This window comes from Ambystoma mexicanum, chromosome 1q (genome assembly GCF_040938575.1).
Source record: "Ambystoma mexicanum isolate Mex_15411 chromosome 1q, UKY_AmexF1_1, whole genome shotgun sequence".
NCBI lineage: Eukaryota > Metazoa > Chordata > Amphibia > Caudata > Ambystomatidae > Ambystoma > Ambystoma mexicanum.
Window position 1 is genome coordinate 355944867 of NC_090922.1, and position 26334 is coordinate 355971200.

At 46.3% G+C, this 26334-nt stretch overlaps 1 protein-coding gene across 9 annotated transcripts in view; it reads left to right on the forward strand.

Moving 5' to 3' along the window:
• The window catches only part of CYLD (CYLD lysine 63 deubiquitinase), a 1796774-nt gene that overhangs the window by 573642 nt on the left and 1196798 nt on the right, over positions 1-26334 (forward strand). For all 9 annotated transcript variants that reach the window (XM_069639469.1, XM_069639490.1, XM_069639472.1 and 6 more), the window contains one exon: positions 7665-7763. In XM_069639469.1, the coding sequence (XP_069495570.1) occupies positions 7665-7763 (99 nt within the window). The remainder of the gene's footprint in view (positions 1-7664; positions 7764-26334) is intronic.

Sequence of the window (26334 nt, forward strand, 5' to 3'; positions counted from 1 at the left end):
AATTGATGAGAAGGAACAGATTGCTACCAATTATTTGAAAGGGGAGGAAATAATACATGTAGTTCATCAGAACTAGTAAATGTGAACTAGTGAAAAGAAACGTTATTCTGCCTATTTTACAGCTGAAGGCAAGTAGCAAGAACTGCAATACATTTCCGAAATAAAAAAAACACGTTTTATAATAAGTTGGCCTAATTGAATGGCGAGATATAGGATGGAAACTAATCTGTGTTCCTCTTTTCAAAAAGGGGCGAAGGATTATTCACAGAATACTTATCAATAATATAACGGAGACAATCTGAGGCAAATGAAACCTACCTTTTGGGAGGATACATTTATTGTAAGTGGATTAGTAGGTGTCATTTTTTTATGTTATTGTAAGTAGAAATGGTTTGAGTGTAAATGAAGAGTTTGCTTTAACTGAAACTTTGCACAGGGTAAAGCCAAAAGGATTTGTTTAGTTAACTATCCAAGAGTAACAGCTATAACATCTTTGAATATCAATCTTACAGTTTCCAACTGCGCTAAGATTTTTACAAAGCAGACCTTTCCTTAACATCTGTTTCTAGTTTTTCACATTGCAAACAACGTAAAAGGTAGCTCATTTGTTGAAAGGTGATTTTACTCGGGTGGGGGTGGGGGGGCGGTGGGTGGTAGTAATAAAGGCCCGTCGTCTGTCACTCAAGCACGAGAAATAATGTTCCCTACACTGCTGACTGTGGTGTGAAAGAGAAAATATTTTCTCTACAGGATCATCATCCAACGATTTTAAAATTGCAAAACTACTGTTACAAGGAATATCTGATTGAATATGGTCATAGGTTTCTACAATAACCTTTCTAATTACTGCTGCGCTCTTGGCCGTTACCACAGGGGATTTCAACCATATCCGGGTGCAATGTTTATTTAGTATTAGGAGGTGCTTTTTTATTTCTATTTGATTATACTTCTAGGGATTTACAATTTTTGCTTTGCGAGAAATGTTATCAATGTCTAACATAGCCAAACAAATGTGCACAGGCACATAGATGGATTCAGTCTTTCAAACCCCTCAATAGTATTATGTGATGAATCCAAGGAGGAGTTTGTCCCCTCTTCCTAGAGGGGAGCCTCACCCTTTGGGACTAGTGAGTTGAGCCTGCTAGCTTAACACCCCTTAGGGGACAGTGCAAGTGAGATCCCACTGGGGGTGACTGCCCCCCGTTAAGGGACAGGAAATCCTCATCGGTATGCTATCCTCCCTTCCCCTCTACCCCTAATACCTTTTTTGGCTATGTGGGAGCTGAGATGTATGATAATCTAAAATATCACGTTATAATGGCTGGTTTGGTTTCTGAACTCAAGTATCCATAGTCCTCACCTGAAACAGAACAGCTGATGCCCAGCCCCCTAGAGGAGTGTCACACAAAGGGCCAATCTGAATTGGCCTGAGAGAAGCCTGCGGACCTCGAAAGAGCAGAGATCGTTGTGGGAGGTGTGGCAAAGCAGAAAGAGAGTACGCCAGGTGTGGCGTTCGCACAGGCGGTTGGCGCAGCGGAATGGTTGCAGCGCCCACCGACCGATGAGCAATGGCCCAGAGGAGCGCCAGAACCTACAGAGACCCTAGGGACCAGCCACCACCAGAGTCCCGTGCAAAGCCAGCGGGAAATGAGCACAAGCTGTGTCCAATGCAGAACCCAGCTAACGAGTCGTGTAAGAGTCTCTGCATCCAGACAGACTCACTGATCCTCCCGGTGGAGCACTGCACAGGAGACAAAGGTACATGGTGGCTCTGGGGAACTGAAAGGAGGATGGCTAGCCAATGTGAGGAGAATAATGAGAAGCCCTAAGGGAGTGTGAGCCCAAAGAGACCTCAAGGTGGGACGAGCACAGAGGAGCCCCAAAGCGGGGAGAGCATAGATACACCCCAGGGTGAGGAGAGCACCAAACAGCCCCAGAGTGCAGAGAACCCCCCTTGGTGAGCCCAAGGCAGTGTGATGACTGAGAAGTCCCATGGTGGGGAGTATACAGAGAAGCCCCTAGCGGGAGTGAACACAAAGTAAACCTAAGTCAGGGAGAATACAGAGAAGCACCAAGGCGGGGCGAATACTTAGAAGCTCGAAAATGGGGAATATACAGAGGAACCCTGGGGGGGGTGAGAAGAAAGACCCCAATATGGTGAGCACAAGAAAAATCCCCTGAGCAAGGAGAAACACAAAAAATCCTAGAGTGGGGAATGAGACCTGAGTCAAATCGCATGGGGGAGAAAGACAAACCCCTGGTCTGGGAAAAGAACCAGGGGAGAGACTGAAAGAATCCCAGATTAGAAGGGAGAAGACTTTTGAAAGACCCAAATTGCAAAGGAAAGAGACTGAAGAGACGAACAGTGCCTGTTTGGACTGCACAAAAGCGAGGGACCTATGCTAAAGAGACACACCGGTTAGGGTGGGGGGTCAGAGTCCGAAACCAGCCACTGTGCCTTTGTTCGGGCTATGGCCCTGACTATGTTTTGGTTGTTTTCTTTTCTTTGTCGAGGTAGTGAGAGAACTATGGTTACATTGGATTCTGGACCGAAGACTTAATTTATGTAAGACGTCCTGGCGGGCACCCTTTTATGTATTTCTTTGTAGAGTAGGGCTAAATATCTTAGACCTGGGGACAGGTAGGCCTTTATTTTCATTTAAAGAAAGAATAAAGAAGTGTTGAGACACCATGCCTCCTTGTCGGTCTCCTGATTCCGACCTACCACAACTTGTATTTTATCAAATATTTGCTTCAGAGTATGGAGCCACTACACTGGAAGATTTCCTTTTTGAAGGTGCCATATCAAAGGTAAGAAGAACTTTGTGTTTAACTTGGTAGCAATACAATTCAGTGTACAATGCTCCAGATTCTCTTAATGTCAACGAAACAGAACAATGTCTATGTAGGGGGAAGCCTGGTGGCTAAATCAGCTTACTCAAGTAAGTCTCCACCGCCCCAGGACTACCAGGCCAATTGCATCAGCGACTGACTGGAAAGTTATCTGAGGCCCTCACATCTCCATGTGGGGACCAATATCACCACTGTCACCACTGTAGCAAAGGGTCCCGTGACTTCAGAGCCCTTTATCTGCAATCTACTGTCCACTGACAATAAATAGACTGCATTTTCAGAGAAACAAAGAACTTTACACTGTTACCGTAGCGCTAACAAATTGTAGTCCCACATGAAAACTGACTCACCTGTCCGTTTTGCCTGCAAGAGAGAAAGAAGCTGCTAGGACAGGACTAGGTTTTCTGGAATGGACCGTGATATTGCCTCCATGCCGACCAAACAATCTAGCAGCTGCAGAGACGAGCAACTCAGCGTGCTGAGGTTAACTCCAGAGGGCATGCCTAGACCAGATAGTGCACAGCAGAAGAAAGAAGCTTCACGGCTGCCTAAAAGTCAGCACAGTATGAGATATTAATTACCACATTAGGTGTGATCTTTATTAGGTTTCGGAATAAGAGTCATGAGGGACTGGCGCATCTTGTCACCCAAAGAGCCTCTTCTGATAAAATCATTTAAACACATAGGAGTGGTGCCAGAAGATGGGAGAATGATAAGTAAAATTAAACAGAAGACCCATTTAGTCTTGGAGAGTTCTCATTTTCATCCTTTTTAATGCAACAATAACTTTACCCACCATCATGTCTTTCCCCAGCATTTCGAAATAGTTCGAATTTTGGGAGAGACAGTTTCAGAAAAGAATCATCCAGGTCTCTTGTCAGTGGATGTGAATTGTCAGAATACAGATTATCATAAAATTTAAAAAGATATCACCTGTTTATTCCCTCTTAGTTCACAGGCACGAGTGTCATCCAGCAGAATGGTTATAACATTTTTTTCCTGTGCATGGGCATGTTTAAATTTACAGGCTAACAATTTACCAGACTGATGACCCGGTTTCTAAAAGGCCTGCTTGCTGTAAAACTCCTGCTCACCCTCTTATCAAGCATTTGTGACAAATCCTTTTTAAGCACTTGTGAAGTCAACCTATCCTCCCCATCCCGTATTGACATACACCTATTTCCTGCATCCCTGACTTTGCCTTCCAAGTGCATCATCTCCCTTTTCCTCACCATGTTCCTGAATGCTGAATGACGGAGAAAATCGTGTATAGTTGGTTTGAAAGGATCCCAAACTGTCAGAAGGGAGACTGTTACAGATGCTCCCTTCGGGGAGGTATTTGCACACTGCCGGGAATCCCTGGTGGGGAAAAGCTGTAACAAGGCCCAGCCAGAACTCCAGGATGGTTGGAGGTGATGTCCCTGGCCTTGCACATCCGTTTACCATGTGGGTGGACCGTCCCCAAGCACAGCGGCAACTTCAGGGTCCCCTTCCCTCCCCCAAGGGAAATTCTGTATCGCAGCCCAGTCCGCGCTCCAAGATGGTCGGGGCTGATGTCCCTAGCCTTGGGCGGCTGTCTCCCATGGGATTTCACTATCCCCCAACCCAGCAACAGTTTCAGGGAGCTCCGGCAGGGTCCCCGACCTTTCCCGGAGGGAGAAGCTGGCCTGCGTTACAGCCAGAGCTCCAGGAAAGTCGGGGGTTATGTCACTGGCCTTGGGTGGCTGTCTCCCATGTGGGTTGACCATCCCCCAAGTGCAGAGGCAGTCCGAGGTAGCCTCGGCCGGATCCCTGTCCTTTCCCAGAGGCAGAAGCTGTAACGCAACCCAGCCAGAGCTCCAGGGTGGTAGGGGGTCATATCCCTGCGGCTGACTCCCATGTGGTTTGATTGTCCCCAAGCCCAGCGTTGATTCCAGGGAGGCCCGGGACATTCCCTGTCCTTTCCCGGAGGGAGAAACTGTAACGTAGGCCAGCCCGAGCTCCAGGAAAGTCGGGGGTAATGTCCCTGGCCTTGGACACCCCTCTCCCATGTGGGCCGTTGTCGGGGCTTGTGGGTAATACATTCTGGGTTGATTCGCGCAAGTCTGACCTCTGTGGATTCCCACGTGTGTCCTCTTTCCGGAAACGCATGGGGTTCCCTGTTTTCCTTGGTGGCTTCGACACCGTAGGCCCAAATCTGTAGGTTGTCAGCATGAGCAAAATTCCTAAAAATATGCTGTTACGAAAGGCCCGTGTTTTAGGCTTTCCCTTTGCGCCCAGGTAGGTGCACCCACACATGTGAGGTACTGTTTTCGTCGGGACACCTGTGGGAACGCGGTAAGGTACGACATCTGTTGTGTTTGCGTGGTTTTCATAACGTTTCGACCCATTTGTTGCTGCCCTTTGTCACACAACCCTTTCATTTCCCAAATGTCACTACTTTAGGCACTATACTCTTTTGTAACCTGCACAAGTCACCTACCCTTCAAAAGGTCTGCCTGTGCTCTTTCACAAAATGTATGCTTGCCCTTCCTCACCACATTTGTTTTCCTTATTTACACATGCTAAGTACATCTGTTTAGGCCGTAGGCATACAACTCCTGTGTACCATGGCTCAGTTTTTGGCTTGTGGTACTGCTTGTTTTGTGAAACATTACAAAAAATGTGTGAGTTCCTAAATGGAAGAGTCTGGGGAATGTAGCAGAGCTTTTTTTTTTCTCAAAATTCACAGAAGGCATTGCCTTACCGGGCCAACCATGTCCACCACATACCTTTTTTTTTAAATTATTATTTGTTTCTCTCATTTTCCCGATTTTTATTTATTTATTTATTTTTCCAAACGATGGAATTTTTCCCTACAAAGTTGTTGCCTGACCTGCGCAAATCACCCCTTCCTAAACTTGTAATTTTGTCTACTTTTTCTACTTTTCAGAAATGTATGCCTTTCAGTCCTCCCATTCATCTTTCCTACCCTTTTCTTCCATTCCGTCCACGCATGTCCTTTTGGAAAAAAAGGCCAAAATCGCCTACCTCTCACAAAACGGTTGATAACAATATAATTTTCATTTCCACTCAACCTGTTCTTGAAAGCTGGGAAAATGGGGAATTCAGCACAGCAAACCATTTGTTCCTAGCTCTTATAAGGAAAAAACCACAGGCTTCTTTGTACATCATTTTATTGCCATTTTCTGAAAAAACTCAAAATGTTCTCCCTTTTTGTTTATTTTCTCTCACCCCCCCTACAGCAAACTAGGATTACAACCGTCTACATTTGGGGAAAAAAAGGGGCCAAATTTGGCCGAGATATCTCGTGTAAACGTTACAAGGCATTGAATGGTGACATACCGAAATCACTAAAAAAGGCTTTGTTACGGGGGGAAATACCCATGGCAGTTAAGGGGTTATAACCAGAGACAAACATTACCCCAACTAGTTTCAGACCATACTACACAAAACATGACAAATAGCAGTGCAATTATTTGCGCTCACCAACCACCGAATTTCAGTCTGCTCTTCTTCCTCATCTTTGTCTACTCCACCGAATTCCCGGTCGCACCTGCCAGCTTTCCCCACCGACAAAATTGTTTTACCTGCGCCCACCGAGATTACTGGGAGTCATGTCCGGCGAGCCCCTGAGTTTGGCTGCAGGGCAGCGGGAATGCAACGTTTCAGGCATCAATCTTGTCATCGAAAAATCACCTTGAATTCTTCCAGTGGATTGGTGAATGACATTGACTGGCAATCAGTAAAGCTAGCAAACAAAGGACAAAATAGCAACCCAGCGATAAACGAGACTCGACGAAGCAGCCCCCCCCCCTCACACCAGGTTTTATATGAGAGAGCACACATGCATTTTAATGAGCGGGAGGTCTTGGACATGACATGACATGGCATAGTTAAGCAACAATGTTTCAGCATACAAGTCTTAGGCAGAGGCTACGTTCGCACTCTCAGAAGGCATAATCCGGACAGGAGGCGAACAGTGATACATTTCTGTGCTGTGCAAGCTACTTCTACAGTACACACGGCTCTGGGCATGCAAGCCCACTTACTATATGACAACTTCTGTCTGCTAAAGCCGCTTGCCTAGAAAAGCAGTACTCCAAAACATGCTTCTATATGCCAAAAGGGAAACCACGTCAGAGTTAAGCATCTCCAGGCATTAGACGATAAATCCTTCAGAGTTAGGACATGTGCATTAGAACATGGGGCTCACACATCATTGGCAATAAGGCACCTGTTGAACATGGCAGTTGGCATTGGCTGAGCATTATTATAAGGCAACAAAGTGATAATTAAAAATGTTCATAACCCCAGTTTTCCCCCACACATTTGAAGTTATGCTATTTTATTTTTTATGCAGAGATTATACAATTCTGTATGTATATTATGTATCACAAGTCCTTTTTGTCTGTTGTGTACAATAAATAAAAATAAAAAACTGATTACCCAATGCCAACATGAGGTCTGTACTGTTAATACGCACACACTCTCCCTCACCCCATACCCCACACCTTCTTAGCCTTCTCAATATGGACTTTAAATCTACAACTGGCAGATATTAATCTGCCATAATCCTTGGTGCGAGGGAACGTAATTCTAGATCCAACCTGCAATGAAACCTCACAAGGGTACACCACTCTCCCAGAGCGCATGTGGTTTTCTTTACTGGCAGGACACTGTGTAAATGATGAGTCATTATAATTCATAAATGCCAATGAACATAAAGTAGTCTCTGTATTTGTTTATCATACATAGGTAACAACTGTCATAGTTGTGTGTAGTCATATTTGTATATAACGCTTCACTGTTATATTTCTAAACCTTTGCAGAAACTCTGTCACAGGAAAGAAGACCACTGAAACTTGCATTGCCATCAAGAAGTGGAAGTGAGAAGGGATTATCCAATCATAGTAAACCAAAGGCCACAGGTACATGTTGATATTGTGAACACTTGTTTATGAAATGTTAGGAAAACTAAATGCTTGAATTGTTAACCCGAGAGTATGAAAGACAGTTTAATGTCTGAATTTCTTTGCTCTGCTCTTTGTACTGAAATTGGTCACTACCAGGCACATTTTGCTTATCCTCCCGACACTATTCCCTTACTGCCCTTTCTGCTGCCTCCCTCGCTTGTCCCTTAATCCTGCCTGCGCTTTATCATTTCTGCCTTGCTCTCTGCTCCCTCTGGTAGCAGAAATTTCCTCCAATCGCTCCCTTTTGTGTTCTCTTATATATTCACAATCTCATCCTTTACCGCCTTCCCTCTCTTCCTTATGTGATCCAATTATCTGACCCTGTGAAATCCTTATATGTCATGTATAACTCTGATGGTAGGATTCCCAGGCTGGTAGTTACAGACTTGATTCCCTGACAGTGTGTGGTGCAGTTTGCATGCATCGTCCATTTCTACACTGCAGTGTTACATTTGACCTTAATAAACCACCTGCTTGCACCTTAGAGCAACATTTTGCCAACAAGTGGACTTTCAAAAAACCGAGCCAGCATGGAATACAGTTTTGCTGACATTGGAAGGGCCTGAGGGTGGCCGTGATGCACCAATTGGAAACTAAGCTGTGTGCGAAAGTGGAAGATCCTTCAGAGCTGTGGACATGAGAGGCCCCACAAATGAGATTGATGCTAGGACCTTGTACTCGGTGCGAAAATTGGCCTCCTATCCTGACAGTTGCAACCAGCACTGTGGAAATGCATAGCTGTGCTTGGGAGATCTGTGTGTGCCGGATATGTCGGTACGGTAGGCATTGGCGCAGCAAGGACATTCATGGTGCCATGCGCCAATGCACATCTACAACGTGAACAGAGGTTCCCAAGCACACTAAAGAAAAGCACTTTACTGCATGGTGTGCGTTCTAGTGATCTCAAATGTCACAGCCTTGCCCCCTCAGGTCGATGTGTTGTTTTCAGACTGCGGCAGTACGCATAGTAACAAGCCAACCGGGTATGAGCACCTGCCAAAAAGATGTCCTTCATCCTACTGGTCTCTTGGCCGACCTCCACTGACTTACCCTTAACAATCCATAACTTCATGTTTCCTGTGCCCTTTTATCCCCCGTTCCCCCTCCTTCCATTGGTTCTCCCTTTCTGGTACCCCAGTCCAATTAATCCCTGTGTTCTCCTGGGAGGTGTTAATCGGACAAAAATACTTATAAAGAGGGTCTAAGCCCCACCCCTTTCTTTCGCACAGGCCCACCGAAGGTTGTCAATGGCGCCCCACTATGGTAAATTTTCAGTTTGTGTGATGATTTCCAAACACAGTGGGATTGCAGTCTTTATAGAGGAGCCTCACCCCAGCTCCATTACAGGTAAGTGCTTCAGCCAGGCATGGATTGCAGTCTGTGTCAGGGAGCCGTTTGGTGACTGTTACAGGTGAGCAAAACAAAAGGGGGGGGTCTGGGAGTCTCTCAACCAGCACAAACACGTCCCAATGACCTGTTCTCGGGTGGATGGCCCCTGGGAGAGTCTCAACCAAGTCTTTAGCTCACTGTCCCTTTCACAGAGAAGAAATATCCCTGCATATCAGTCTTTGTCCTGCCCAGGGGCAGTCCAGCACCGAAATGCTAGGCAATTCTCCTCTGAACAAGAGTACCAACAGCAACCCCATACACATGTTTCAGCCTTGTTGGGCATCATCAGTGAGGTGGAGCTGTGCCTCTCTGAAAAGAGTGAGGAAGGGGTCCACGTCCGGATTCCCCAGGTAACTTAGGGTGAGACCCAAAGTTATTAAATATGCAAAACAAAGGGGGGTCTTGGAGTCTCTCTACCACTATGAATACGGCCCAATGACCTGTTTTTGGGTGGATTGCCACTGGTTGAGTCTCAACCAACTCTTTAGCTCACTGTCCCTGTTACAGGTGAGGGCTGTTGCTCTAGCGAGTGGATGATAGTGTTCTGTGTACTCGTTGACACTTGTAGCCTGCTGTTGTGAGAAACCAAGGAGTGTCTCACCCGCTAGTCCCCGGGGACTAGTCATCCAGGTGGCCAGGACACAGCCATCGCTTTTGGATCCAGTTCCTGGGGGTGGAACAGTGCGGTAGGATCACCTGGGGGAGGGGTCTTCAGGGAGTGGGGGGTGAGGCAGCTGATGGCAAGATGCAGTATTCCTCCCTTTCACGTACCCATGATCCCTTCAATTTCATGGGATTATCTGATGCCCCAACTCCCCTGCCCCCTTTTTCACACAAACACTGGGTCGAGGAAGCGGGCGAAAGTAAACATGCTAACTAGTACACCTCACATTGGACATGTTCAGCTAATGGGGTCAGGCAAAATCAGGCACTTGACTCTAAGTGCAGACACGTGATACCAATTAGCTCTCCTCACATGGATAAAAGCCGGGACATAGAAACACACTCTGAGCAAGGTCGAACAAAAATAAGACGGACCGAGGGATGAGAGCCACAGAAGGAGAAACCCAGGAGTTCCCTGCAGGAGGTCCTTGCCTCCAAAAGGCAGTGAAAGACAGGTGGAAAAGGCTGAATCCCAAACAAGAGGGCCTGCATTGTCTTTCAAGGACACTAGCGACCCTCCTGGGTGAACGACCGAGTTGGGAAGGCGAGGCTAAGTCTGCAGTACTGAAACTGACTCGCAAACTGGAAGACAAACGCTCGCAGCCTGTGAGTTGGCAAGCAACGTGAGAGACCGGTGTGTGCTAAAGAAAGATTGAAGTAGCAACAATATATCGCACAATTGAAGGCTGCGCGTGTGGTTGAGACGTGAAGAAATGCAGAACGTTGAAGTAACGATAGCTGGAAGGTCAGTGATACTGAGTAACGCAGTGGTCCGGCGAAAGGAAGTAGCCCACTCGAAAGTGTCAGTGAAAGGTGAAAAGTTTGCATTGATAAAGTGAATAAACTGTAAAAGCAAAGTGATTGAAATTGATCCTGAGGCGAGGGGAAAGAGAAATGGTGATTGTTGAACTTTGGTCCATAATACAGTGAACTACCCAGACCAGTAAGCACTGGGAAAAATGACATAAGAGTGTGAATTGAAACCTGGAAGGTCGAAGTGGTCCTGTGGAGGTCTGTAAAAAAAAAGAAGCCACACACATTCGAAAGTCTTTGACATTAGGAAACAGTCCGGGCCCGACTGAGGGAGACTGAAGGTGTAATAAGTTAGAGGAATGGTACCCCTAAAAAAGGTCAATGAAGCTTGGGGAAGGGAGTCTGTGCAAGTGTATTGTTTTGCAGTGAAAGGTCTGAGCACGACAGAGGGGGGCCAACTTGTGAATTGTGTTTTGGAAGTTGGAAAGTAACTTTAACATGGAAGGCCAGATGGGCTTCGATCCATGTCTTCAACTGCCTTTGTGTTGAGAGCCTGAGCTAGAGTGTGTCATCTTGCCCACATGGACCGCCTTAACCCGTGCTGTCCAATGTGGGGAGGAGAGCTGACTCAGCCACATTTACTCTTTATATTTGAACACTGATTTTCCTTTGCATACATATTCTCCTTTTCACACTTTTTGTAGAAGATATAGGGCAGGCATTAGGTTTTGTTAGTGTAGGCCATTTTGGTTTCACAGAGACTGACTAGGACTGTTTTCTTTAATTTTTTGATGGTCTTAGCTATAGGGCAAAGTAGGAGTTTCTCCAACCCCATTGAAACTTCAATAAAAGTTTTACAAATTGTATCTTTTGTGTCGTTGTCATACTTGTGATACCATGCCTTCCTTAAACTGTACAGCGCTGCGTACGGGGTCCCTTGCGCTTTGCTTCCAATTGGGGTGTGCTCGTACGTGGTCCCTCTGGATGCTTTCGTGGCTTTTTTCTCTCTGTTACACTGCTAAGGTGGCTAGTATTAGTGCCTCTCTAAAACAAAGACAGAGAAACGGGCTGGCATCTTGCAACAGAGGTAAGGGGTGATCAACAGTGGTACTATTGCCAGGCACTTGGAGAAGGAACAGGGACTGGGCTCCTCTCAACTTCGGATATAGGTCTGGCTCTAGCTTCCACCCTGGTAGGCCTCCAACCCCAGCCTGAGAGCGGTCCACATCCCATATTGACAGGGTCATAGAAGGCAGAATAGCGGATGGATCTACATAGCAAGGAAGGGAAACTGCTTGCTGGGCGGCGCCACCAGGAAAGGCTAGGCATAGAATTACAACCTGGATGATATGTACAGGTTTACTGGATGGGCAGAGATTTGTATTCTCAGTTGATAGGCCTTCTCAACATGGGTGGGCAAGTTGAAAGGTTTTGCCACAAAATAAAACTGAAATTGGGAGCAAAACCTGTTGTACCAAAAGTGAGACAAATACCCATGGAAGTAAGAGATACATTGTGCATTGAATTAGATTCTGTGTGGGGCGGGAATCATTGAGCTCATTGAAAGTAGTGAGTAGCTTGCACCAATAGTTGACTCATGACCTCAGTGGATACATTTTGTTGAACCAACTACTCTAGGTCAATGAGGTGTTGCTCACCTGTTCACCGTTTGACTTGTCCTCTGCATACCATCATATTAACTTGCATGAGGAATCTCATCCTCTTACTACTCATGTGTCCCGTCCCCTTTCATCCATCCGTGTGGGTGTCCCCCAACATGGGGACGGTACCGAACCTTTAGCAGTGGAAAAATGAGCTTCTGTGTTAAATTTAGTATAGCGCACAGGGGCGCAGCCGCTGGCGTGGGAACCCCCTGCCATGGCCCTGCCCTCTGGCGCCTCACCTAAGTCCCTTTTTCCGTAAGGATGTTGTCGGACCTGGCAGCCAGCGCAGAGAAATTTTTAGCGTTCCGCTTGCTCCCTGTTTGTGGTTTTGCAATTCATATTTCACTTGCCTTCGGTGCCTCACCTCCCCTGGCGCATGTCGTCTGCAGGAGGCTTCATGAGATGTGCCTCTTGCGACTATCCCTTTCCGGTCTCAGACCGCTGTGCTCTCTGAATGCTTGGGGCCCGACCACCGCAGGGACTCCTGTTCAGCCTGCAGCGCTCTGTCACGTGACATTGAAGAATAGTTTGTCGCAGTGCAGGGAGATCTTCCACACTTCTCCTCTGCCTCACCTCAAGCACTCCGTCTCCAGGACCACTCGTTAAGACAAGATAGGCCCACTGTTCAGCACGGCTCCACCGCATGGCAACTCCTTCGCCGGGGTTCCCACGGATCGGGGTTTCCCAGATTCAGGTTCTGGCAGGCTCAAGGCTGCTAAGGCTACCTACCGGCTCCAAAGCCGAGGGGGCCGGAGCTTAGGCCTTCCAGGCTATCTACTCCCAAGCTGAAGGGCTCAGGGGCCCTACCAGGCTGTCCTCGGAAGGAAGATCAGGCTTGTCCGCTTCTTCTACCCCAGTGGGTAAGGGATCGTCAAGTACCACCTCCAAGAGTCTGTCCTTGGCTAGATCCAGCACAGCTACTGCCACAGGTGCCGAGGGCTCCCTTGAATTAGGTTGTTACAACTACCGACCGCCCGGCTGAGGGCTCAGCGCCTACCAGAGGGATCTCTGAGTTCAACGCTGCTGCTTTGGGTGCAAGACTCAAGCTGTATCCTCTCATGTCTGAGGTCTCTCTTGCCTCAGGGCCTCAGCGATCTCCCACCAAGGGCATGGCGCAAGGCTTCAAAATGGCAGAGCAGCATGTGACAGAGCCTGCCAGGCAGGCGTCCACATTGGATCTAGCTCCGGGCCCGCCAGTGCTTTCACCCATCAGGTGGGCTTTGCAGGATGGTCCAAGACCCCTTCCCTCCAGAAGCGGCAGCAGATCCTATGGTGCAGGTTTCGGGTCCCCGCAGGGATATATCTACTCATTACAGCCGTACAGCCACACGCACCAGGCACCTCAGCGCTTTGACCAGGAGCAGAGGCCCAGCCCCTCAGAGGGCCAGGCTCCTAGGGATCCAGCGGCTTGCGAGGACCACTTCTTCGAACGCTTCCTTCTCTTCATGCGTTCCCCTCAGATGAAGGAGCTCCTGAAGGACATTGTGAAGGAGGTCATCCCGCAGGCGGCGTCTCCCCGGTGCCCTCTTCCTGGATACTACTCCGGTTTGCCCTGTGCTCCTGGTTCCGGTTCCAGTCCCCCCACAAGTTCTAGCCCCTCAGGTTGCTCTGACCCCCTTACCTCCTCCCGTGCCACCAATGCCACCTCCTTCAACAGCCGTTGGACCTGTCTGCTGCTCCGGACCTGTGGTGTGACTCTGCCGGCACCTGTGTCCTAGGGCCCAGATGCCTCTCTGCCTGTAAAAAAAAGGGATGCAGGGGGCAATGGCGACCATGACGCCCAGGACGATGAATCCTCTGCATCCGTTAAAGACTTTCATGACCACCTTCAGGGCCTGGTGGAGTTCTTAGAAGTCCCTCTTCCTGAGGAAAGCCACCAGGATTCGGGGGTGCTAGCAGAGGTCTTGGGCAAGTGCACCACAATCCGGTCTGGCATTCCCCTCCAGGAGGATGTCCTGCAGGTGACACAGAAGGTCTGAGAGAAGCCCAGGGCCAAAGCCCAGATGAACAAGAAGTTGGACAGAAGGTTTAGGCTGACAGACGGTGAGCCAATCCTCCTTGCCTCCCATCCGCAACCCCATTCCTCTGTGGTGGCTGCGGCCTCTTGGTATTCTAAACTATCAGCTTTGTCATCTTCCTCCATGGGAGCCGCCTCCAATTGCCTCTCTGTCCTTGAGTCCTTTGGAAAGCACCTTGACGATTCCCAGGCTATTGCCCGGAACCTAATAAATTCTTCGGTTCTCCAACATCGACACAGCCAAAAGAGAGCTGTGCGTTGGGGTTGAGGCGAGACGAAAGGCGTGGATGCATGCCACACATTTTTCGTCTGAGGTAGAGGACCAGATCCTGGATCTGCCCTTTGAGGGCGTGAACCTGTTTCATTCGTCAACTGATGACGAACTGACAAAGAAATAAACCTCCCCTCAAACGGCCAAGTCCTTGGCCATCCTGACAAAACAAGATCAGAAGTCCTTCCCTCAATCCCAGGGTAGGTCTGAGTTCAAACCCTGCAGGTTCTTCAGCTTCAAGGGGTGCCAACACCTTGGTACACAGAGGCCTGAAAGGTCACCCAATGACAACAGGAGGAAGCAGCAGAGGACGTTGCACAGGTTTTTCCGCTCCTCCTCCACCCGGCCTCTGACGCCGAGAAGCAGTGACGTCAAGGTTGGGGGAATGTTTGGCTTTGTTCCAGGCCTCCTGGAAGCGCCTCTTCAGCAACCTGTTGATCCTTTCTGTAATCTCCATGGACTTCAGTCTTTCTCTTCCTATGACTCCATCACCCTCCTCTTCGTCAGATCGGGTCATCATTCTTTTACGGGAGGTCCTTTCGTTCTTGGAGATGTAGACGATAGAATCGGTGCCTCTTGTAGACAAGGGCTTCGGTTACTATTTCAGGATTTTTGCCGTACCCAAGGACAACCAGGCTGGCCTGAGGGTAGTCATGGACCTGTCATTTCTAAATCTGACCTTACCGCTGGAGCGCTTCAAGAGCATTACCCCCGCTGCACATAGCCGAGTCTCTGTGTGCAGGGGACTGGATGTGTTCCCTGGACTTCAAGGATGCGTACCTGCATGTCTCCATATATCAACCGCATCAGCAGTTTCTGCGGTTCACGATTGTTGTACCACTTTCAGTACAAGGTGCTGCCCTTTGGCCTGATCGCAGCCCATCGTGTTTTCACAACAAAATTGATGAATGCAGTGGCGGGCCTTCTCCGCTTGGAGGGCCATCATCTATACCCTTTCTTGGACAACTGGCTGGTGAGGGCATGGTCACCCGAAGGGGTGGTGCACTCCTGCCAGAGACTGGCAGATACCCTTCATCTGCTGGGGTTTTCCATCAACCGAAGGAAGTCACAGTTGCGCCCATCTCGGGAACTGGTCTTCCTTGGGGTGCATTGCAACACTACTTTTCAGCAGGTGTTTCCTACGTCCAAGAGGCTTCTGTCCCTCCGCAAGCCGGTAGGCCACTTTCTGGCCAGCACAACCTCAACATGGTGGTTCCAGCACATTCTGGGCCTGATGGACTCCTGCATACTCACTGTGCAGCATACCCGCCTCAAGATGAGGCGCCTCCAGCTCTTCCTGGCTGCCAATTGGGATAAAGAGACAGGGTCTCAGTCGGACAGGATCCCTATACCGCTGCCCCTTCTCCCCCATCTTCATTGGTGGGTGATGGATGGCAATGTTTCAGTGGGAGCCCTCTTCACCCGACTGGAATCTACCCTGGTGGTGATAACTGACTCTTCTCTTTCGGGCTTGGGGGGACTACTCTGGAGGGCTCTGCGATTCAGTGAGCATGGTCCAGGACCGAAGCCCTCCTACATATCAATCTGCCCAAGCTCGGGGCAGTGGGCCTGGCCCTCAAGGCATTTTTTGCCCCTCATCAGGGACAAGTCGGTTCTGGTCTGGACGGACATTTCTACTACAATGTTTTACCTGAACAAGCATGGTGTCACCATTTTCCCCCCTCCCTTCCTCTGTGCGGTGGGGATTTGGATTTCGCCAGTCCACCTGCCTGGAGACAGCAATGCAGAAGCGGATCAGCGGAGTCACGTGGGGTTCAACACATAGGAGTGGGAGTTGCACAACGACTCCTTGTTGCCCCTGTTCCAATGTTTGGGGTTTGCGGACCTGGACTTGTGCGCACCCCCCCCTAAATGCCAAGTACCCCCAGTTTGCCTCATGGGCAGATCGGGGGTCACTGGAAGACTCCTTCCAGATCTGTTGGCACGGCTGGAGGTGTTAAATGTTCCCTTTGCTCCACCGGAACCTCTACCAGTTCTGGGCTTCAGTGGGCTGCAGCCTCATCCTGGTTGCCCCCCAGTGGCCTCTGAGACCTTGGTTTTCGGATCTGTTGCAGTTGTGCTCCCAGGGTTCCGTCCATCTTCTGATCCTTAGCAGAGGCTTTTTGACGCACCAGGGTGGGTTAGTGGAACATCTGGACCTGGCAAAACTGACCCTGGAGGCCTGGTTCCTGATCAGCTGAGGCTTGAGCATGCTCCACTTTCAGATCACAACTGGGACATCATTCAGCCGGCCAGGAAGCCCTCAACTCGGTACCAGTATAAGAGCAAATCAACTAGGTTCTGCCATTGGGCTTGCAGCAAGGGTCTGGAACCTGTCTTCTGGATGACATACTGGCTTTTTTAGCACACCTGGCTTGTTCTGGAATTCAGGTGGATACTTGCTGCACATATTTGGCGGCCATCGGGGCATACAAGAATTCCCCGGAGCATGTGTTTTTGGCAACCAAACACTGTCGTTAAGGCCCACCTTAAGGGATTGTTTAGGCTTTTTCCTCCAGTGCATAGGCCGCATCCGGTCTGGGACCCGAGTGTGGTCCTAGAAGCTTTGCAACGCAAGCCTCTTGAGCCGATGCCTCGGTGGACATCCGCTTATTGACGCTAAAGACAGTTTTATTGGTGGCTCTCACCTCTGCGTGCAGGTTTAGTGAGCTGCAGGCGTTGTCTTCGTGCAAGCCCTTCACCACTTTTCATAACAACCTGGTCATCTTGCCCACTAACCCAAACTTCTTGCCCAAGGTTATCACTCCCTTTCATCTGGGCACGGGCATTATATCCCAGTGGCAATGCGCTCGTCTTGGAAGCAAGAGGATGCAGAGCAACGCAGGTTTGAATCCCGGGTCTGTGCTTAGAAACATATTCGGTATTAAGTCTGTTATAAAAAACAATTATAATGATATAATGTGAATCAAGAGATCTGCCTGCTGTGGTTCTTCCCGAACCCACTGTCAGAGGCACAGAGGGCCCCACATTCCTTGGACCTCGAGAGGGTCCTCCTGATTTACCTCTCTCCAGATGAAATCCTTTAGGAAGTTCGAGGCATTGTTTGTGACTTTTGGGGGCTCTCAGGCTTCCATCGCCCGTTGGTTGGTTTAGGCCATTTCGGAGGCGTACACGGCCATGTGCAAACCTGTTCCTAAGAGGATTCATGCCCATGCGGTCAGAACCAATGCCACGGCTGTTGTGTTTCAGAGACATGCTTCTTGGGATGTCATTAGCAAGGCAGCTACTTGGGCCACTCCGTTGGCCTTCTGTAAGCACTATTCCCTGGACAGCAGCTCCAGGCGTGATGCCGAGTTCGGTTGGCGCGGTTCTGAAGAACCTAGATGTGAGGCAGGTTGTCACTGCTCCACCCAATGTTCTTGTTCGCTGGAATCACTGACAAGGATGGAGGAAAGGGGACGGGATGTATGAGTAATTAAAGTTACTCACCGTAGTGACAAGAGTACTCATAGTCCATAGCCCCCTTTCATCTGTACGTTCAACCCACCTTTCCCTGCTTGTATGCCAAAGGCTAATATGTGATCAGCATAGCCAGGTATCTAAGTGTCCGGTGTGTTCAAAGGGGACTGAGGTGAGGCGCCGGAGGGCAGGGCCTAGGTGGGGCGTCCCGCACGCTATACTAAATGTAAAGGGGAAGCTCATTTGATTTGCTGCCAAGGGTTCTGGTACTGTCCCCATATTGGGGGTCGCCTACAAGGATGCAGGAAAGGGGACTATCGACTAGGAGTACTTTAGTCACTACAGTGAATAACTTTAGTTTCCTTCCTTACTCCTCTGGGGGCCTACTAATACTGCTAGATGCCCTTTGGCTTGTCGTCTGAGATATTGCAGCCAGTGAAGGTGGACTTGTTTAGAGGTTTATGCATTGTTTGATGTTTTCAAGATGACAATATGAAATGCACTGATAGTGAGGAAGAGCATGATGCTGGTGTTTGCGAGGTCATGGGTGTCTTGTAGGAGGTGGGCTCAACAGTTAAGAAGGAAAAATATGAGATCCAGGTGGAGCAGGCCACAAATTTGGGCAATTATGTTGAAGGTGAGTGTACCAATTACCAAAGAGCAACTTAGATCATCCTTTGATTACAGTGTTACTCCAAAACACAGCATGCGCTTCTCTAGCAGGGTGTCCCTTTCATTTGGGACGATAAAGCTGATGCCACCTTTCATGGCATAAGAGATGGTCAAGAGTCCTACTCCGTATAGGTTTGACCCAGAAGTGTGAATTCTGCATACCATTGGTGCTTGCGTGCATGAGCTGGTGCTGCCTTGACTCATTATGGATGGGATTGAGGTTCCTATTGCTATTGCTTACAGGGGCATTGGTAAGCAGCAAGAGCAACTGTTCTAACATTGAGAAAGAGGCTCTTGCTTTTTGCTGAGCATCCAACTATTTGAGAAGATACTTGTGGGGTATTCCGTATACTTTACGCAGTGATCCTAACCCTAATAGCATCTGTTATACCCTTCAGGGTCAGGGTTGGCTTCTGTGGCGTGTCAGAAGGAGGACGCAGACTCTGATAAACAATTTCATTTTTACATTTATTAAAGAAAAGGAAAAAGGACTAGCTTTCCCTATTTTACAAGGCTTTCCTACCTAACACAACTGGCTAAGGTGCCCGTCGGTCGTCAGTGAAGGCTTTTAAACGAAACGGTCCAATGTCCAAAACTAACCTAACTTGCCCTACCGCTATGATAGCAACTAAAGGCAGGAGAATGGCTCCCTTCTTCTGTTGTTTGTTTTGCTCCTCGCAAACTGTTGTTTCAATATTTAATCTTCAGGTAGTCTCTGTTCACTGTTCGGATTAGTCCAGATAATTCATATATGACTCAGCTCGTCTTTGCCTTTCATAGATAAATATCCTTTTGGGGATTATGACATTCCTCTTGGTACTTTATACTGAGATTTGTTTTTCTCTGTTCCTGAACTGTTCCATGTACATGTTTCTCCTCTTGTTTTCTTGGGCTTTACACATATTACATTGAATTTTCCATTATTGATTTTTATTCACTTCTTGAGGTATCACTATTTGGATTTCTTTATCTTGACTGAGACGACCAAGATTAGTCTCATAACGCTTTTCATTCACTCTTCCTGGTACAAGTATCACAGTCACTTTAATGTGACTCGGATGTGTAAGATTAGTCCCATAATGATTCTTACGTCTCCTCCCGGGTCTCCTGTTCTACCCATTACCTGGCACATTTAGGGGCAATGTCAATGGGGCTTCTTGTGGCTAGTGTTGATTCTCTGTATTTCAGGTCCCTCTCCCTTACGGCTTTCTTTCTCATGCCATTGTCGAGGATGGTCATAGGGTACTTCCCTTACCATTCTGTTCCATAGTTTTGCCTGCAGGGTAGTTTCAGCATTATTTGGGGGACTACTTGTCCACAACAAGTCTTTGATGGTCATGCCACCACCTTTGGTGTCTCTCTCTCATTGCTCCTGGACGTTCGCACCCATCTGATTCTTTGGCTTTCCTCCAGTTGCGACGCTGCCTGTTCATCTCCGCTTTGTGTTCCCTTCTGGACCCAGGATGCTGCTCTCTCTTGCTCTCTTCGAGGTAAGACGCCACGCTTCTGCTTCTCTCCCTCTCTCCCAAATAAGACGCTGCGCATCTATTTTCTCTCCGTAACCGGCACCCGCTTTGTTTTGTAAGTCGCAGGCTTTTTCTTTTCCCGGACGACTCCTTCTGTCGACATGACTTATGTTTGGGACTTCCCCGGCGTACATCCAGGCCTTTCGTTATTACCCTCTTGGTTTCTTCGTTCCAGTGGAATGGGATATTCCATTTAAACAGCTTTTTATGGTTTCTGCATGACAATAGCAGATACTGGTTTCTTCCTCATGCATGTTTCTATAGTAGATGTTATCAGAGGTATTATGAAGAGGGTTTTTAGGGAAGTCCTCGTCAGAGCGGGAGCACTTGTACCCAAAGTGGGATTCTCTCCCAGTGAGGTCCCACTTTCCTCTACCCTTTGGGAGTCTATTGCGGAGCGGGCGCACCTACATAGACTCACACAGTGGAGGACGGGGGGGGGGGGCTCACCCTCTGGGAGAAGGGATGAATTCCTGCAATTCGTCACACTTTATTGTGAGGAGGTTGCCGAGCATGTAGGAGTACAATTTCATTGTAGTAAATGTACTGGTGAAGGAGAATCTTATGGCCCACTGCCTGTCATGGGTCCCAGATCAGATTGCGGCACAGGACAAGGATGCATGTGAGAAATGGATAGCAAGAGTCAGTTAAACTGTGTGCGCAATAATGGACGAGGTTTAGTCGCAAGTGGAGTTGTAGAAGGATGCTGAGCTTACTGAAATAATTGGGTATCTGAAACATGGTTGGCAAAAGGAGAGGCCTAGGATTTCTGCTTTTGTCAGTGAAGGACGAGCTGTACAGTACTGAGTTTGTATTATCTCTGCGCTGCTTGATTTCCCTTGTTTGGTTTGTGCAGGGCTCTGGAAGACTTGGCAGCGTTAGCATTTGGGCTGTAGTTTAGCTAAGAGACGGTTGAAGTCTACGTTTTTGTGGCCAGGTATTGATAATCTTGTGAAAGGTTGTGTAAAGGAATGTGCTGTGTGTGTCTAAAAGTGAAAAGACGACAAAGAACTTGGAAACTTGGGGTGCCCTGCCACATTTGGTATTGTTTTGGTGGACTTCACATCCAAATGGTTTGCAGTGCCCCTAGTTGATAGTCAACATTGCAAATGTCATTCAGTTCCTGTAAAATGTATTCATGAAGGAGGGATTGCCCTATCGTTTCCAACAATGGCACCCAGTTGGTCTTGGAAGTTTGTGGGGAAATATTACTACTCTGTACAATCCCAAGACTAACAGTCTGGTTGAACGTGTAAATCGGAAAGTCAAAGGAATTTGCAGGTGGTATTAGCTAGTGGCTTAGACTGGAAGAAGGCTTTCCATGTTCTCATTGTGGCATACAGGGGTTCTACCCTAGTAGCTAAGGGTGTTTCTCCGATCCATAAAATGAAACTGTGCTCTGACTTGCATCATCCTTGGCTACTGGGGGGTGGACAATCGTGTTACGATAGTTTCGACCGTGATTGCGGAGCAGGTATGGACTTTTTTATGTATTATTTATTAAAGTTTGATATAGTTAAATTAACTTTTCACACTATATAAAAGATCTTTAAAATACATCAAAGGTCAACAATTCTAAAACCGAACATGAACACAAAGACAATATACGCTATATAAAACGGAACAAGAAATAAAAAGAAAAAAAAGGATGAATAGATGCAAAAATCAATGAGCGTTGTCAAGACATTTCATAAGGGTTCACCATAGCCCATGTAAGGAGCCCGAAAAGGTCTATAGAAGTACCTGATACAAGGTGAGTCCAAAAAGCATCCAAATCAATATGTTCAATATTATGTACCATTTTCCATAGGTTTTTAAATAAAACGGCCAAAAAAGGGCATTGCATTATGAAATGTTGCATTGTTTCCAATATGAATTTTGAATCACAAAATCAACCAAGGCATTCGGCATGGGGAATCCCCAGTATAGGACCTATTACCTTCAGCTTCAGAGATGGCAATAGGTTGAGCCGTAATAACCAAGTAAATCTTTTCAGCTTCCCGTGAGGGATAATAAATAAATACTGTTGAGGTTTTAAGTACTCAAAACAAGACATTGAATGATATGATATGGCATTTATAACGCGTCTTTACACAAGTGTTTCAAGGCGCGACAATAATCTGTTAATGTGGATTTGGTGGATAAGTAACATCTGTTTGAAACACAATCCCACTAAGAAGCTTTCTATTTTAGTTGCATACATAGTGGTACAAACCCCATAGCCAGGTCCTTAATTAGATGCATGTTTCATGGAAGTTAACATGAGCACAGGCAAAATACTGGAATGCCTTGGTTTTTCTGAGAGTCTGTTTTTAGAATAGACTCTTAATCGGTTTGTCCCGGAAAAGATCATTCTTAAATATAAAATGCTTTGCTTTATTTCTCGTATAGTTTTTAAGGAAATAATTCTCAATTCCATTCCAATGGCCTAAATTGGGCAGAATGGAGGAAGCCCCTAGAACATTTTCTTGGCCACCAGGAATTTGCTCATCACTCTGGGTTTAACTTCATCCCCAACATTTCTATCTCTAGTCTTCTTACTTAGGAAGGCACCCAAATATTTCAACATAAACACCACATCAATCATTTGGGCACCAATACTCGATAAGTGATTGTCAGATTCCTATAGTTTTTGCCTACAGACATTATCTTCGTTTTGGCATAGTTTATCTTAAGCCGTTATTATGTGTGTATTCAGCAAGGGCTGTAAGGGATTGTTGCCGACCGATGTCAGTTTGGTCGATTAGGACAATGTCATCAATGTTACCTAAACATGGCACAGCATACGGCCTTAGTTTTGGAGGGAAAGCATGGGTTCTAATCAAGATATTGTGCAAATCTCTGATGAATACATTAAAATGATAAGGTGCTAGTACGCAGCCTTGTTTGAGCCCCTTCTTTGTCTGGGTATGCTTGGATAGCATACCTTCATTATCAAGTTTTACTTGGATAGTTGTCCCTTTATATATTTGGCTAATCAGATATAGGAGGCCTTGCAGTATGCCCCATAAATGCAACATACTCGAAACAAGATTGCGGTTCATAGCATCAAATGCTGCTGAGAAATCCACAAACGCCATATGCAGAGAGTGCTCAGAACAACTTAGTGTTGCCTCGATTAGTTGCTGAAGTATTAAGATGTTATGGGTGGTGCCATAGCCTGGTCTGAAGCCACGTTGAAATGTATTTAACAGGTGTTCCTTCTCAGCCCAAGTTCTAGGATCTCTTAATAACAGATTTGCAAAAGCTTTTCCTTGGACATCCAGTATGGCCAGAATGCGATAATTGGCTGGGTCAGAGGGGATATATACTTTTTTATGCTCCAGCACTACTTGTGCGGTCTTCCAAGAAGATGTTATTTTATTGGTATGTTTATCCTTTTGAATAGTATTTGCAATATTGATGCCCAACATTCTGGCTACATTCTAAGTACGTTATCAGCAAGGCCATCAGGTGCTGAATCCTAGAAGATTTAGATGCCTTAATAATGTCTACAATATCATCCTCCTCATAATAGTAATCATGATATATTGCTGCATCATTAAATTAAAACTGAGTATTCTTTGTCTCTGTAAAAAACATAAGTATATACTGACACCTTGATTCTTCAGAAATTAGATTAGTATAATTTTTACTCTCATAGAAAGAAGTCCTGACTGACTGACTGATCAACGCCCAGCTCAAACTGTTTAACCTATGAACGTGAAGTTTGCAAGGTAAATTGTTTTCATGACATAGGCACCCACTGAGAAAAGAAGGATTTGGCAAAATTCAATCCCTGAGGGAGTGAAAAGGGAGTGCATTTTTTTTAAGATACCTATATCTCAAAAACCGAAGATGTTACAGACGTGAACATTGGTATTTAGATTCTTCTTCAAAAATAGAGTAACACGTGTTTTACCATTTTCCGAAAATCCGGTGAAGGGAGGTGAATCTTTTTTTGAAGGATAACCATATATCACAAATCGAAGATGTTAGAAAAGTAAAGGTGGACATTTTAAATCGTCATTATAAAGTCAGTTACCGTGCCATATTTCTTGCGCCTCGCGTCAGTAGTTCTCAAGATATGGATATAACAAAAGAAAAATACTGTTTTTTTCAAATCTGACAGTTGTCATAATATATCATTACAATTCAGTATTATACTATTACAATTAAATAATAACATATTTTTAATGTGCCGGAGAGATGCCCTGCAAACTCATTGTTTGACCACTATGGCGCATAAGGGAAAATGTGAGGCCTTAGGCAGAATCCTTAAAGACATCAGGGGAAACACTAGGGTGATAGGTGTCACTGTGCTACTAGCTGGGGACGTTTGGCAGACTTTGCCTGTAGTACCTAAAGGAACGTGGGCTGATGAAGTAAAGGCATGTATCAAATCATCCTATTTATGGCCAGTCATACATTTGGGTTCATTTGCAAAATTGTGCATCGGCAGGTCAGTTCTCCGAACTGCTTCTTAAAATTGGTAACGGAGAGTATCTTGTATTTGAGAGAAAAATTCTCATCCCTTCCAACCTAGGCACAGTTGTCAATTCCCTAACAGATCTTGCATCCAAAATGTACCCTCACATATAAAATCGCATGGAGAAATCTACAGAATGGCTATGTGAGTGTGCCATTTTAACACCAAAGAACAGCATGACTGCTGTTATCAATAAGATACTTATTAATTCTTTTGGATGAGTCCAAATGGAGTACAAATCTGTAAACTTAGTAGTTCAAAGTGATGGCACAGTCCACTACCCCTTTGAGTTCTTGAACACTTTAAATCCTCCTGGTCTTCCCGAACACAAACTTCTTCTCAAAGTGGGAGCACCTGTGATATTATTGCAGAACCTCAACCCACCTAAGCTATGTAATGGCACCAGATTGCGAGAGAAAGCTCTCCACAGAAATGTGATGGAGGCTACGGTGCTTACGGGTTCTGGCCAGGGTGAGTCGTGTCCATAACACGAATACATTAATACCTTCAGAATATCTGTTTGAATTCAAAAGACTTCAGTTCCCCTTAAAGGTTATTTTCGCCATGACCATCAACAAATCTCAGTGGCAGACTTTAAACGTAGCAGGGATTGACCTAAGGGAATACTGCTTCTCGCATGGGCAGTTTTACGTGGCCTGTTTCAGAGTGAGCTCACCTAACTCTCTGCTAATCCTAGCACCTTAAGGGAAAACCCTAATGTAGTTTACAAAGAAGTACGCAAATCGTTTTTTTTGTAGGTTGCAGGTGCCAAATAAGTAATTTTGATTTTTTGTCTGTAATTACAACACAAAAACATTGCTGAACGCCCATCAATGGAACAACTATCTTTGTTTTGTAGCCAATATGCCCCGACTAATGTCTGCAATAAACATTGCTTATTACGTTAAGATATCAACCTGTAAATTACATTTGAACAAAAAACTCATGTGTATTTTAAACGCAATATTCAGATTGTACCAAATCCCAAAATCCATGCGAGCGAAGCCGTGAGCAACACTAGTTTGATATATATTTGTTGTACAAGGCCCAATTCTTTTTTTTTGAGTCCTGGGACTTAACAATTGTATTCTTCATGTGCCAGTGCACCATGTTTACAAAATTCTCAACTAGTTTTTTTACTGATTTTACAAATCTGTTGGAAGCATGAATACAGTTCTCAGAGTCCAGACTTGCACAGGAGTTTAATTGGTTAGAATTCCTGTTGTTCCATATAATGCAGTTCCCTTTTGCATTCAAAGGGTAACTACCAAATAAACGTGGTCCTATTGTATTGTTACCAAGTGAAATATGTAGTGACAGTATAGCATGGTCGCTGTGGGAGGTGAATTCAATATTGAAATAGGTGACCCTTTTCACTAAAGTATCACAGGTATACATACAATCACTAGTACTCAATTTATCCTTTCGTCTTCAAATAGGGATTTTATTTGGCATTTGATGTGTTGTGAAACTAACATTAGTTCAATTATAAGAATACAGAAAATGAGCTCATTTGGCTCCCTGACTCTTCGGTTTCCACAACTGTCTATTAGGGGGGCAATGACCAAAACAACTATCGACATGTGTACTGTCTTCACAGTGCGCATTTAAATCGCCTCCAAATATAATGAGGACCTTCGGGTTTCCTCGGGACCAGATGTTGATGGCCACAGAACTTAATGC